We start from the raw sequence: 15,439 nt of genomic DNA on the forward strand, positions 1-15,439 counted from the left end.
TATGGGACTTATGATTGTTTCAAGAGAGCATAAAATGACATATTATCAAAATCATGAAATTTGACCCACTTCGACGGACGATTGCATAGCAACAAAACAAGAACCCAAACTTTGCTAGCATTCATCTAATAGCCCTATAGTAGGTTATTATTTGTAGTAAATTGCAAGCGAAAATATTTTATACTTATGGACTTTCAGTGCTTTGAAGTTGGGCAAAATTTCAGATTCTTTACAACCTGAAAACAGTGTATTGTATTCAGGCTGCCCAGGGCCTTAGAATTTACAGGAGATTAACTTTACTGCTATTTCATACAAGTTTAGGCATTGCTCTGATCAGCATATTCTGCCTTTGTTGTTTAGTTAAAGCATTGTTCAGTGATAGTGCCCTTAAGTTGGCCAATTTTCATGTTTTTGAAATGCTCAAATCCGGCAAAATGGCCCCCAAACTTCTTTGGCCTGTTGCCATGGCAACGAGGGGTTCTGAGAAGAAAGAAAGCTATTTTGAGGGGTTGTGTACCAAGTACTATCACTGTGCCAAAAATGAGCCAAATCTATTTTTTGACCGGTGCCACCATTGTTTGACCCTTACAGACATTCGCTCTTAATCTGTTTAATGTATTATTTGGCGATATCAGTGTTCGATGTCCAGCTTTGTCTAATTTGATTATTTTGCTAGGTAAATATTTTATTTTCAAACATTGCTACAGACGTATTAATTTGAATTCATTTATATCGTATATTTCATTTTATTTTAAATTAGAAAGTATTATAGCGAAGACTTGACAAAAGTAAAAAACATATCGGTAAATGGGGAAAATTAATTGGTTATATTTAATTTGATATGTCTTATACATTATGTATTGCTGCAATGGTAATTTGGGTACAACTTCTAGAACTTTATTTGTCACCACCTTCATTTTATTTCAATCATCAGTTCTAGTTTTTCACGTGTCATTCTGTTTATGATTTACATGCCATACATGTGTTTGAATGTGTTTTATGTTCTTTGAAAATCAATAAAAATTATCTTGAAAAAAAAAAGAAAGAATTTTCAATAAACTTTTTTTTAATGTTTACGTACATTTTATGAGAAAAATGAAAAAATCAATGTCTAAACTCTGGGCATAATTGATCATAGCATTAAACCTAAGCAAAGTTGATACATGTAGTACAGTATTTTGTTGTAAAGTTGTTGACATTAGGAGACGCCGAACTAATGAACATCAGTCTTGAATACCGATTGAGTGATCATGCTATTCGAGCTCCGGTTCGCTCCTGCGATATCTTCCTTTTTACTTGTTATAGAATACTGTATTGTGCGTGGAAGCAACCATACTGTAGCAAATGGGAGTTAGAATGGATACCAGGCTAGGTGACCAATCCTGCATCTAATCTCCAAGCAGATCCCTCCGGTGGCATAAAACAGTAACATAAGCTGGGGAAGGAGTTTAGCTGGCAGAGGAGTAAAATTGGCCGGCTAAACTCATTCCCCAGCTTATGTTACTGTTTATGCCACCGGAGGAATCTGCTTGGAGATTACCCTGTATCTACGTATACATTTTTAACTTCGAGCTCATTACATGTAGTTGCACAATTTTCATGTTTTTCTTAGGTACACATCTATGCGCAGAAATATTATGGGCCTTGAAACTAAGGCAAACTGAAATTATGATGGGTAACATCTTTTGATAGATAAAAATAATGTCAAACCCCACAGTGATAAATAATTTTACATGTACATGGTGGTCACAAGTCGATTCCAATTCACTGAGAGGGTTTTCGGATAATTTTTGTATTCAACTATTTAGATATTTTAGTCACAAATAATAGTTCGAACATGTTGTAAATATTTTGAAAATTACTGCACAAATATCTCTTTATTTGGAACAAGTTTCAAACACGTTTGTGATTTTTATTATTTTTTATATGGATACCCATTAGTGTTAACGTTATGCATGATTCTTTCACTTTGTAATTTTAACCAATTCATATCATTTCAAAATGGTAGATTTTTATTGCCCCTATACAGTTACATGATCTATTATCTACTTCAGTATTTTATTTCAGATTCCACTGCTAGACACTGGCGGTTCTTATGTGGTGAGCAATTCAATGCGTGGCACTCAGACAATTCGTGGGATGTTAATCGCTCTCTGGCCCAGTTGCAAAATGTCTTACAATGTTACTAAAATAGAACATGCTAGAACAAATCTATTTTGAATAAAAATGTCCTTGACACTACAAATGTTTTAACATGTTGTACATAGTACAAATATGTTAGATATTGTTCTCAACAGTTACTTTTCAGTGCCTGGGCCTCTTGGTGTAGCAAAGCCATATGGTCAGTGACTCTGGCATGAGCATTGTAGGTGGCCTTTACGAATCTTTCCCCTGAAAATCTTTAGATTAATAACCATCAGAAACACAATTTCTTGTGTTTTGAGCAACAAATTTATTGAAATAAAGCCAACATTTTTGACACTGGTTGAAACATGTGTAGGGGCCCAAATTACAGCAAAGGCAGTCCAAAGTACAGCATAGGGGGCCACTATGTTTAAAAGGCCTGGACGGCGAGAACACTGTGATAATGCTAACTCGTGGGTAAATGATGCAGAGTAGATAATATATCATATATGCATGAAAGCTACACTTAAGTAGAAGAAGAAATTAGGTGATTTTCGTTACTATAGCAGATAAAACTACTCAGCTAACACCACACTCGTTTGTTGAAGTTCTGATTTATTATTGCAAGTTACCTGGGCATTGACTGTAATAAAGTTATGATAACTATAAATAAGAAACAATAAAACAAATACAACATTTCTCTATTTTTACCTCCCGTTTATTTATTTCTCACCACCATATGAATTTTTTTTTTCGTAACAAATCTTTGACAACAAAATTATATTCCTTCACCTATCTAGAGGGGGCAGGGGGATTAAAACAGGGAACATAACCTCTACGTATCTGCCAGGGTCCTCCCACCAAATATCACCCGGACCCAACAGCATATACTACTTACCACTGGGCTGAACGCATGGACAGAACAATTGCATGGCACTTAGAACTGTACTCTTTTAAATTACACCATATGTCATCTTCATTAGTCTATCGTCTACCTAAAGTTACAACGATGACCAATCACACAAACGCAAGCTGGCACTCACAGGAAGAAGTGCTTTGTTCATTTGTACGGCACCAAACATAACAATGAACAGTCTGGAAGTCAAATCACATGCCTGAAATTCAGACATGTTACATAAGGGCTTCTTCACTATACATCTTATATACTTATTCTGTCATTACACACAGGTAACATTTTCAATAATCAATGTAGAAATATACTCCAAAAACTAGCATTTTCTTACTTAAGCATGTCTATTGTTCCATGGGAATTCACAAAATGCCTCATTAGATACATCTTACCCCAGGATTGACTTTCTGGAAACTTGTTTAAAGCAGAAATTGAACAGAACACTTATCAATACTATATAATCTCTCACAGCTAAAACAGTACAGTACCATGACACTGCCTTTTCCCCAGGTTTTACTGCAAAAGTCACGTGGAGCAAAAGCGTGTTGAAACTTAGCGAATCCAAACCCAGTTAGTTATGCAAGACGAAAAGCACTGCCAAATCCCTCTGTGGCTGGGGATGTGTGTGTGCAACATAAGACTATACCAACAGCAGAGGGAGGGGGGTGCAGTTCGTCCTGCCAGTGAAGGGGGAGGGGGGTGAGGTGGTGGGTACAGGGAATGTCCGGAGCTGCACAGCTGGTTACTGGAGGTTGGGAGGGGCTCAGAGCTCGTCCTTTGAACCCTCTGCATCTGCATCTGCATCTTCTGCCTCTTCCAGCTCCTGAATGGCACAGAGATGTTCAGGTTAGTTTTATCTTTACAGTGTAACAGTAATCAGTGGTCTACACTAAGGGAAATGCTAAGGGCAGATATCCTGGACTGAAATGCATTCAGAAAGACTGTCAGGAAGTCTGAAAAGCCACTGAACTAAAAAAAAGAAAGGTTAGTAAAGGAAGAGGATAAATGTATACAACAGTGTTTGTGTGCATGTGTGTGTGTGTGAACGTGTCAGTGCTTGTTGGCATGTATGTATATTTTTGGGTAGGCTTGTGTTTTAAATATGAAGATTGATCCATTTTTTACTACACATTGTATGACAATGCAAATCATATTTGCCCATTGAGAAGTATTCTATAAGTTAGTACAACTGTACAAAGATAGTACTGCTTTTAGATATAGGACCAAAATCAAATACAGCCTTGATTGCATGTGCTTCTTGTAAACTTACAAATCTTTGTGAGTAGGTTCTTACAAAAATCTTGCAACACCATATGATCCTTGGTAAGTTACCACCTGCCCCATAGTACTTTGCATAAATATATCAGATTCAATATTTAACTTAAGGAATTTACTTATCAGTATGATTTTCTAGTCAGATAGGTCTCTCAAAAAGGACTACTGTTATGATATGCTCCAGCTATACAAATTATTCATGTAATAAACCATCTAAATGCTAATACGTATTCAGGGATTCAAACGTTACACAAAGTTTGGCCATATGTAAATAAAACTTCATGGAGAAACTTGGGGCTGTTCGAGTTAACAAAGCAATTATGAATGAAATGGATGAATTGAAAGAAATCTCCTACAAGTTAAGCTTAATCAACTAAATACAAAGTTAAGCTTATCTTCCACTGGTCATAAAATCAGTCGTAAAAAATAGTTGTAATGTTTGGTTTTAGGGATTGCAACTTATTCTAGTAGCATGCAAGTCGGATGGGCTACAACAGTTATTCCAACTAATGGCTTCTTCGTCAGAGGCAGGGTCTGCTGTGGTACTGACTAAAAACTAAACTAATGAATGACTGATAGTGTTATTGTAGGGTCAGTGCTTTTGCATGGAAGTGACAGGAAAAGTTGGGAGTAAAAAAAAAAAAGGAGTTAACATACCAGAGGTTTCATAACAGTGTATGCTTACAAAACTGAATCTCTTTCTTTTCACTTATTAGCCTGTGTTACATTGTCTCTTGCTGTCATGAGCTGATTGGACCACCTTTCCAAAGCTTGTGGCCAAAAACCTCTGACTCGAGAGAACCATTCTCATTTTCAAACTACCAATGGAAGCTCAGGATTCTTAATTACTATGAAAATTAGTCCAATAGGAGCTCAGGATTCTGTGTCTCTATGGAAACCAGCAAGTATGCTAAGAGACAGTTCTCAGCAATTGTTGGACCATGTTATAACTCGTACTATGAGTCATAAGATAAGCACATGATATTCCCAATTCTCCCAGCTCAGAGGTGTTGGCCATCAAACTTCTAGGGGATGATAAGGGCTGCTAGAAGCATGATTTAGTCAGGCTGTATCATATATGATTTGCAAAGCATGTGAACTACAATGAAACAACCACAAAACACAATCAGTCTCCAGTATCTTGTTAGTATGCATTACTTAGGCCCAGGCATTGTGTCAAGCAGTTGTTAGTACCACACACATGGTTAGTTTCCATGGGGACCAAACCACACCACACCCAACCCTACTTCTAATCCAATCATGCAGTGCAGGGGACAACCTGGATGTGTTGCTAAGCAACAAACTCTACACTAACCAAATCTTCTCCTTCCTCATCATAATCCTCTTCCTCATCAAAATCCTCATCACCATCCTCCCAATCCTCCTTTTAGATACAGAAAATAACGAAGGGACAAGTCAGCAAGCTGTTCTGAACTGATGACTCAGATTTGATATGTGTTAGGATAAAACACATTTGGGTGGGTTGTGATAAAACTTTTTTTACAGATTGTGAGAATGTGAGTGGAGTGCAAAACACAGCAACACAAAGACTAATTGTGGTTGACAGTTAAGACATGTCCTGACTGTCAATCACAATTTACTTCAGCCAATAAGAGTTGATGCTGTGAAGTTTTCTGCATTGATGAAAAGACTAATTGTGGTTGATACAAAAGACTAATTGTAATTGATAGTTTACAATTGATAGATAATTTTCCGCATTGTTGATGCTGTTAGGTTTTCTGCTTTCTGCATTTTTACTTTGCATTCCAATGTTTCGAAGAAAGTTCTCAGGGCTTTGTCTATGAGACCTGTCTACATTGTTTGCCCTCTTGTACCCAGAGTTGCTGTGCCTCTCGCAATCTGTGAAAAGGTATGCTACATTTTCTTTTTCCTGATTTCCTCAACAGAGTTAACGTCAGATTATGAAAAACACATTGCAAGAAAAGGAGATATGTGAGGTACAAGAATGACAATTTCTCAGATACTTGGTTTTTCTTTGTTGTTTTCTTTGTCTTCAATGTTTCAAGATTAGTGTTAGGATTCCTCCATATAGTATTATACCACCAGTAAGAGGGGTAAACTCTGTCTCACCAATGGATTAGTAGCTATTCTTACCCAAGTCCAAGTTTTAGTATCTACTTTGGTAGTTGAGCAGTCCGTAAATAGTTCAGTATTCCTATTACTAATGTGTTAATACAAAAATTACAGTTCCAGTATACGGAACCATACTAAGGAATGTTGTCCAGCTATGGCTACTGTTTCTATCAACAATATCTATTTATTTGGAAAAAAAAGGTCGCTAAGAAAAAGTTATGTTGAATGGCTTCTCCCAATGGCTTGTGATCAACAGAACAAGATATGAGACAACCACATTTATTATATGTTTATTAAAATGGAAAGTGACTTACCTCGTCACTGGGCCCTGCACCGTCCTTTCCGCCTGATTCTAGGAACTTGGCCATGGCCTCTAATGTCCGCTCCCCGTTGTAATCAACAACCTGCCGTAAATAAACAATATTGCACATAATCAGAACAATACTGTCCAGCTATGTCTTTATATAATAAGTCGAATCAGCCTTATAGCATTGCATAATGATATGCATTGCAACTATGCCTTTTTGAAATCACTGAAGAAACTCTGACCTTCAAATACACCCAGTCAGCCACAATAAAAAAGGAGTATGAAGCAAATTATAATGCATAGGATGACATTCTGTGCATGACTCTACAAAACTGCACACCAAATGATGAAATCAAACTTGAACTTGGGGTAAAACAATTCATTGTCAAAGCCATTCAAACAAAGCTAAATTCAAAAAAAGGATACAAAAATGATTTTTAAAACCCCAGACCCCATGGAAAACCATGTGATGACAAGGGTGTGGGACTGTCACATAGAGGAACCTTGGCATTTATGTAGAATACATGGCTAACCCTCCAAAATCAGTTAAAAGCAAAACAATTCACAATGCCTGACCTGGGAATCTTTTCCTTTGGGGAAATACTTGATGGTGGGGAAGCTCTGGATTTTCACGTCTTCCACCTCGTTCGCTGTGGAGTCCATCTTGGCGACCACGATATCCTCGCTGTCCTTGAACTTCTCACCCAGCTCATCGTAGATGGGCGCCAGCTGCTTGCAGTGGCCGCACCAAGGTGCATCTGGAATTGATGATATGGACAAACACTGTAAATTCATTTATTTTCACACGACCTAGTATTACAATGTACTAGCTCAAAAAAGAACAAGAAACAGTCATGCCTTCAAGTACCAGAGTTACCAACCTAGGATTGATGTGTTCAAAAATTTGCATGTTCCCAGAACTATCGTAGAGTGGAATTTCTTATCATTAAACACAATAGGGGCATCCTCTCTGGATAGTTTTAAAGAACAATTGCAGATAGATGTGAAAAGAATAGTTTGACGGGTCTTTCAATGCAATATAACCAGCTGCTGCGAAGATGGTGTGTTATGCCAAAGGGTTATTATACCGATACAGAGAGTACAAGAGGAAAGGAGGTTTTTGTAATGTTCTAAACTTGGGGTGAAAAACTTCTGTAGTACAGCAGTAATACATTGGAAACACATTCATGGTTTTATCTTTCCCACTGTTTAAGGATAAAATTATACAGTTGAATACAAGCACATAGAAATCACATTTCTTAAGGTTTTCTTGTCACACTTGGAAACAACATTGCATAGGAGGCAACACACAGTAGAGCGGAAATAACACATACTTAAAGGGTAATGGCATAAAAAGACAGGAAGGATGAACTTACAAAACTCGACCAGCACGGCTTTGTTCTCATCCAGGGCCACCTCACGAAAGTTCTTCCCGACCAGAACCTTGACTCCCTCCTTATCCCAATCCTCTGGAACATCCTGGCTCATCAGGAATGCCTACAGAATCAAGAACAACACTGTAAGGATCTTCTAAAGGGATGCCTACAGAATCAAGAAAAAAACTGTGAGGATACTCTAAAGGATAACTGACTTTTTACTCGAGTTGAAAAGTGTGTGTGTGTGTGTGTGAGTGCAAAATTGATTTGGTGTTGTGAGCTGCTAGGCTACGGTGACCCCTGTGGTGTGAGTAATCATGTGTGTGTGTGTATGTGTGTATTCATATTTAAGTGTATACTTTTTACTCCCTCTATGGATGATACTAAATAGCTTGAAAACAGTCTGTTGAGGTAAATCTCATGTGCAAACTTTCAAAGACTTACAGTATTTTGTTACATTTAAGACTGTGTGGCACGCTAGCCTACCTTAATGGTTTTATCAATGAATCCCTGCACGAAAGCCTTCATGTTCTCTGTGGTGATTTCCTCTGTCTCGGGCTTGTACTTGGTCATGTCCTCGTCCAGCGAGATCAGGCGGACCTGCGGGCACTCCTCCTTGTTCAGGCCGAAGAACTCCAGGATACGGGAGTGGTCATCGTTGTCAACATTGATGTAGATAAACAAAATCTAGAGAAAGAGTGAGACATCATTGTAGGTGAGTGATATAAGGATGGGGAACATTCTAATTGAGGGAGGGGGGAGGGGGAGAAGGAGGGGAGAAAGGAAAAGAGGGGAAAAGAGGGAGGAAAGGAAAGAGGGGAAAGATAGAGAGAAAGGAGAGGGAGAGAGAAAAGGGAGAGGGGTGAGAAAGGGGAGGGAGAACGAGAGGAGAGAAAGGAAGAAAAAAGAGGGAAAGGGAGGGAAAAGGAAATTGGGCGGGAGAAAGGGGGAGGGGGAGAAGGAAAGGGGATCCAGAGAGAGTAACAGAAAGGGGCTAGGGAGATAAGAAATGACAGTGCTCAAAGGGTAATAAAACCGTTTCTTCTTTGAACTGTCCAAAATACCATATCCAACTTCAAGTTGTCTACTGTTCTTCAAAAACTACAAGTACAAATAGATCTACAAATAAATATAATCATATATTACGCATATTTCAATTGTTCACACGATGGTCAAAAGACTCAAACAAAATACTACAATGCCGTTTCATAGAGGTTTTATAAAATGGTGAACAAAAAGGTAGAAATAACTGCAGTCACAATCTTAATAGGTGTGACAATCTACTTGTATATATGACTCAAAGATGTAATGCATTCTTACTACCATGTCTGATAACAAATCCTGGTACCCATACCTTGCCCTTGAATTCGGCAGCAGCACCCCTGAACTGTTCCAAGATGCCGTCGAAGTCCTCATGTTCCTTACTGATAAACAGCAGGTTGTGGTTCTTCACTTCTCCACCGAACACCTTCTGGGCAGTCTACAATTGGCAGGGAGACAACAGTTACAACCAAAAAGCAATTCATCTTAGTCTACCAACAGTCCCAAATAGCCATTATATTACATGCATGTACCCAAAATGTATCTAGCTAAGCAGGTGTATTTCAGGCTGTATTCACATATATCAGGATAATACCCAGCAGATAGTTTCCCAAATATGATGCAGTTGTCTAGGAAAAGAAATTGTTTGCAACAGTATTGTAATGCCATTGTTGACCCAATATTCAAGACAGACCATGATGAATTCTATTTTAACAATAAAGTCGACAAGCCCGATAACACATTGCAACTGATGCACCATGCCAGTCTAGCTATACTTGTGTTACTGTAGTTGTCTTTGCCACTGATTAGTGATAAATACAGGCAATTCAACAGCCAGGCTAATCGCCTCTAATCTAGCGTACACACATGAAATTCTGGGAACATGCTGTGGCTATGTTGTATGTCAAACAACTGTCTCCTTCAAGAGTTTTTTTGGCTACATGCATGTTTACTCTTTAATATTTGCCCTATATTTTACATGATGTAAATCAGCTTATTTAATTGTTAAGGTGAAAAGTTGAGCTACAACTTACTTTACAATTTGCATCACACATGTTCCGCCAAAAAAAAATTCCAAAGCAAATGCAGAATAAGAAGAGGCGATTTTTTTAACAAGCTGTCTCCCATCCAAAAAAAACTTGGAACATGAGATCTCCAAAAACAGTTTTGCTGCAGTACCAAAGAAAGCCACCAGAGTGCCCAAAAATTAGTCATTTCTACATGTATGACAGACCCAGACCTAACATCAGAAATTTCATGACATTCAGTCCACGGCTTCTGCTATGCTGCTAAACCTAAATGCTGTTAAAAACATAGTCTTGGGAAAGAGAAAAGATCCAGAAAACCCTATTTTCTACACACTGTGAGAGCCAAAAACTTGTTTTGCAGTTGAAAGAAAAAAAGCCATGTCCCCATAGCAAGAACAGGAATTTCCCTCACTCAGCAAAAATAGCTGCAGCAACTCAGCATACCTCTGATAGCATTGTGCGACCTTCCCTGAGGCCCTAACTTTGCCCATATGTTTGTTGTCTAGAGACAGGTTGGGACCATGTACCGATTCTGTGAACTCCACCACCAGGGGCAGCTGGTTCTCCTTGATGAACTGTTTCAGGTCGTCTTCCTTCACATCGCCCTCGAAGTCGTTACGGCCTTCGTCAAACTGTTGAAACAATGACAGATAAACACATGTACGACAACTTCACACAATTGGCGTGCATTGTTCTTCGCATTGCTTCACACAACACTTACGACAGCTACTTTTGAATTGCATACCAATGACAGTTTTTGGATGCCTCCAACTTGGTACTGGTCAAAATGGCCAGAAAGATTTAAAAATGAACAGACGTAACTGACAGGCGCATTTTTTGGCTTCTCAGTCCAAGAAAATAACAAGTTACAGGTACATATAGAGCAGATGTAGCTAACCATCCTTCCTTCTATTATAATTGTAAGACGTTAGCTGTGGGTTATAGCTAGTAAGAAATAAAGGAAGATTAACAAGGTAACAGTTACATTGTGTATCTTACATTTGTATTACCTGGATGTCTACCCTTTATTGACATACATAATGGAAAAGTCTATAGACAGTAAGGTGAGTATAGCTAACTTTGAGCCATTATAGCAAGTCTGTACCTTTTTGAACAAGACCACACCATCACCCTTAGCCTCCAGCTTGGTGTAGACCTCGTCTGTTGATGTGATAGCGAAGGTGGTCTCGTCGTCAGATCTGGCCACCTCTAGGAAGGCCTTGGCACCATCACTCTCTTGGTCCTGAAAGAGATTTTAGTAAGAATATTTGTCTTTAAATCAAAGACTCAAGTTTGCCTGTAACATCTGTAGTAGTACCGTACGAATTACTGATATTTGGTTAATCAGTCTTATTTATACAATTGCCCTGTGGTTCTTTGGTTATACATTATTGCAGGGTTTGATGGCAACAAAATATAACAATTTCTGATAATCATCGGCAACAATTATACCCTTCAATTAAAATCTTTTGATACAATACACACATACTTCATAATACAAAAAAGCAGAAATCCTCAAGATAACAAATGGATAGAATTGAAAAACAGTAAATGGGTAGCATTGAAACTCTTAAGACTACAAATGGTAAATAAAGTGGTGCTGTCCGATTGTGGATTCTACTACCAAGTCTACTCTTCATTGACATTTATAGTAGTAGCAGGGATCCTGTGCTGCTTTTTGAAAATTGGATGATGCAACATGCAAATGTAGATTTGGCAAAAAATCTATATTCATGATACATCAACTTCACTTACTTCTAATCATGTGCAAAATATACTGCAAAGTTATGATCTAAAACTAAAAGCTGTTATCTAGACGTTTTAATTGATGTATTTCTCACCTTGAAGAAGCCCACGACCAGGACCTCGTTGTCTTCCTTCAGTTTCTCGGCCTGGTCAGCAGTTTCCAGGTTGGCGGCAGGGGGGCCAGTCTTCTTCTCCAGCCAGGTCACGATCTGGTCAGCCTGACGACCACCTGGAATTAAAATAGTAGAAACAAAAATTGAACATAGCAACAAAAACTACAAATTTGGCATTTGATCTGAAAAAAGTTGACATACTTTTGCCTGTGACCTGATGGGATTTTTGGTCTGCAATAAACCCAATTAAAAAACATATGCTTAAGGCATTACCAACAAAAGTTTTGGTACTTAATTTTTACTGGTAGCAAAAATTATGCAGCATCACAGGGTCACCCCTACTGTGATTAACAAGTGTGTTGGGTTCTTTAATATGGCAAAACAGTTTAGCACTGAAGTAAAGGTTTTCCCATCCAAGACCAGAACATACCTAATGTAAAAATTTTACCCCTACAAACAGTCCAAGGGATAAAACATCCTTTGGATCAATACGATTTGACTCCAATGGCCAACAGAATTGGTCTGCCACCATTCTTCTTCCATCTTCATGGAAGGAGATGGAAGAAGAAAGGTGGCAGACCAATGCAATAAGGAGGGCTGTATATAATGAAGCTTGGGGACAAACTGACATTGACAAGTCTAAATCATGATGATTGGTTTTGGCTCAATTACTACCCCTCCCCATCATTCAGCGAAGAGAACTTCAAACTTACCGCCATACTCCATGGGCTTTCCGTTGCGGAAGAACTTCATGGTGGGGTAGCCACGTACTTCAAACTTCTGCGCGATATCGGACTCCACGGTGGCGTCCACCTTTGCCAGCTTGATGGCGGACTCCTTCTCCTTCAGACTGCCCGCGGCCTTGGCGTACTCGGGAGCCAGCGCCTTGCAGTGTCCACACCATGGGGCATCTGGAACATAGCGAACATCCAACAGGTCATTACAAGTCCTTATCTGTGATGAACCTTTATTCAAATCAGATGCAAATGTTCTGACATTTAGCTCCATGTCATACACAGCATGGGACTTATATAAAGCTGTAAAACTGGTAAAGGAAAAGCTGCTTTTTCTATTTTTGCATCTAAATCATTGCCCTTGTGGTATATACTCTGACAGTTTTTTGTATGTTGAAGTAAGGTATGTAGAGAAATACACCTTTTGCACAAGCTTGGCTGTATATTCTTATCTAACTCTGCTCCACCCCTATCTGTAAAAGTGTAATGGACCTATCCATACTATGATGATGGCCTTGGGGGAATACCACAGGGAGCGTCTAACTTCCGCCACTTGGCAGGGTGGGTTTGAAACTTTTATCAGAAAACCTGTTTCCTTGTGAATACCGTACAAGAAAGATGTGAACATGAAACAAAATATATCGAGGAAAGTGAACAACCACAATGACAAAACCATTTTTTAGTCCACAAATTAAAAAAAAAGAAGGATATGGCAAAACCGTTTGTAGTTTTGAAAGGACATTGTTTCACAATATGCTTCATTTGGAGACTCCTTTGTTCTCTACTATGTTTCATCATGTTTTACAGTATCTTACAATAGCACAATGGTGTTTGTTCAGTACAAGAGCCAAGATAAGTGTTTAAATTCCCACACATCAAATGGTCTAACCATGTGGCCAAACTCCCACCAGTATTCCACGTACTCAAAAAGTTTTAGAGTCTCTTTCTAGCGTCCAATCGTATTGCTCGCAGATCACATGGTGCAGTGTTGGACCTTGTTGATGGGTTGACTGTTGCAAACACACCTGCTAATGTGTAAACAGGATATAGGGCTGACACGTACACACGCTGTACGTTGAAACAATGACACGTGGAGGTATTCTCGCATACTCTAGACATGTGCACAGTCACGGGAAGGAAAACTCTTTGTCTTTCATCATTTTACAAAAAAAGATGTATTCTCTAGCGTTCTGACTAAAAATGCATACTAACATTAACAAAGTTTTAGTATACGCAGCAGTTAGACCTTAATATTGGTTAATCCATCTACACATATTTCGTGGTAACCACTTTTAATCGTGCTGAGAGGTCTGATTATGCAAATTGCAATTTATGGTTATTCTGAATCAGATATGACAAGGTCTTAAATGATTTTGTGGCTTCTTTCCAACCCCTAACTTTCTACAACTGTAATGTAATGTAGTGATAATGCATGGTTTTTGCTCTACAATTAAAAGGTAAACGAAAATTGTACTTCATCTGAAATGTTTTTGTGCCAACTGAACAGTGAAGACCAGTGAACATCCTACTCTATGTTGAAAATTGTTCGGATTGATATTTTAACAAATCAGACTTTTTTTTTACAATTTTAGTAACGTTGTCGCACCAACACCAGTGTCTACCGTATGATGGATAATTTTTAGGTGTACGAGAAATCGTCATGGTTTGCTGTTAGCTAAAACATAATTTGCAGGCACAGTATCTTTAAAAAACGTGGAATTTGGTACTTTTTCGTCTTAAGACAGAAGATTTTCTGTAGATTCGTCATGAGGTGGGCATATCTAATCAATCCACGTGTATCATGCAAAACTGGGGTTTTAAATTAACATGACGTGTACGTTACAAGTTCTATCGAAACCACCTCTCAACGATTGTGAGGTTCTACGGCCATATGGAACACTTTTAAAAACCTTTCACGTACAAAATTCACCCGAAAACAACGTAAATGTTGCTGAAAACATGTTGTATGCTTAGCTAGCTGTACGTTTAGCTAAAATAGTTAGTTTTCATAGAAAACACGACACCAAGAATGATGGAGAGAGTCCATACTTACAAAACTCGACTAGGATGTTCTCAAACTCTGCTATCGCCGCCTCGAAGTTGTCGTTGGTTAGAACCAGGACGTCCTCCTCTTCTGAGTAGTCTCCTGCCAGGGACAGGGCCACAAAAGTGGCGAAAATTGCGACGAAAACCTTCATTTTTGGTGAAAAGTCGTGGTGAGAACACGGGACAGTGTGGACCTGGAGGAAGTACGTGGCAAAAGGACAGCCCGCAGTGCGCATGCGTTTTAAACCCTGGCGTCCTGCGCGTGGAGAGCTCTGATTGGTCCAGCGGGGGTTCGCCGGGAGAGTCCATCGATAGGGGTGTTTTCCTTTGATACCTTTCATAAAGTTCTGAGAAAAAGCAGGGAAAAGCCAGACTTTATAATATCCATTTATAACATCTACTTTTGTAATGCCATTAACCATGATAGCGTAAAATTAACAAAACAGTTGTGTGATAAATGAATAAATAAACTACTAAATGCAGCACAATCCTCTAGGTATACACAAATCACATAATATATCCAGGAGTTCAACTTCACTGAGACGGTTAAAAAAGTCAACGGTCCTTTGTCAGTATTATGAGAATTATCAAACATAACGAAATCATTCGTTTAACACGTTTTTGTGGCATTTATTACGTCGCATT

At 38.7% G+C, this 15,439-nt stretch overlaps 1 protein-coding gene across 2 annotated transcripts; it reads right to left on the reverse strand.

Annotated features, from left to right (window-relative positions):
- Nucleotides 1-2,722: 2,722 nt before the first annotated feature.
- Nucleotides 2,723-15,030, reverse strand: LOC118407841 (protein disulfide-isomerase 2-like). 2 transcript variants are annotated; one of them, XM_035808380.1, is made up of 12 exons: nt 14,802-15,030; nt 12,728-12,925; nt 11,997-12,130; nt 11,261-11,398; nt 10,683-10,787; nt 9,441-9,566; nt 8,573-8,773; nt 8,087-8,207; nt 7,287-7,468; nt 6,718-6,807; nt 5,625-5,693; nt 2,723-3,857 (listed from the first exon to the last, which is right to left on the reverse strand). In XM_035808380.1, the coding sequence occupies exons 1-12, from the start codon at nt 15,028-15,030 to the stop codon at nt 3,798-3,800; spliced, it is 1,653 nt and encodes a 550-aa protein (XP_035664273.1). In that variant the 3' UTR covers nt 2,723-3,797. The 2 variants fall into 2 exon arrangements, with proteins under 2 accessions (XP_035664273.1, XP_035664274.1); XM_035808381.1 differs by lacking the exon at nt 5,625-5,693.
- Between the last annotated feature and the right edge of the window lie 409 nt (nt 15,031-15,439).

The sequence above is a fragment of the Branchiostoma floridae genome, unplaced genomic scaffold (genome assembly GCF_000003815.2).
Source record: "Branchiostoma floridae strain S238N-H82 unplaced genomic scaffold, Bfl_VNyyK Sc7u5tJ_1494, whole genome shotgun sequence".
Classification (NCBI taxonomy): Eukaryota; Metazoa; Chordata; class Leptocardii; order Amphioxiformes; family Branchiostomatidae; genus Branchiostoma; species Branchiostoma floridae.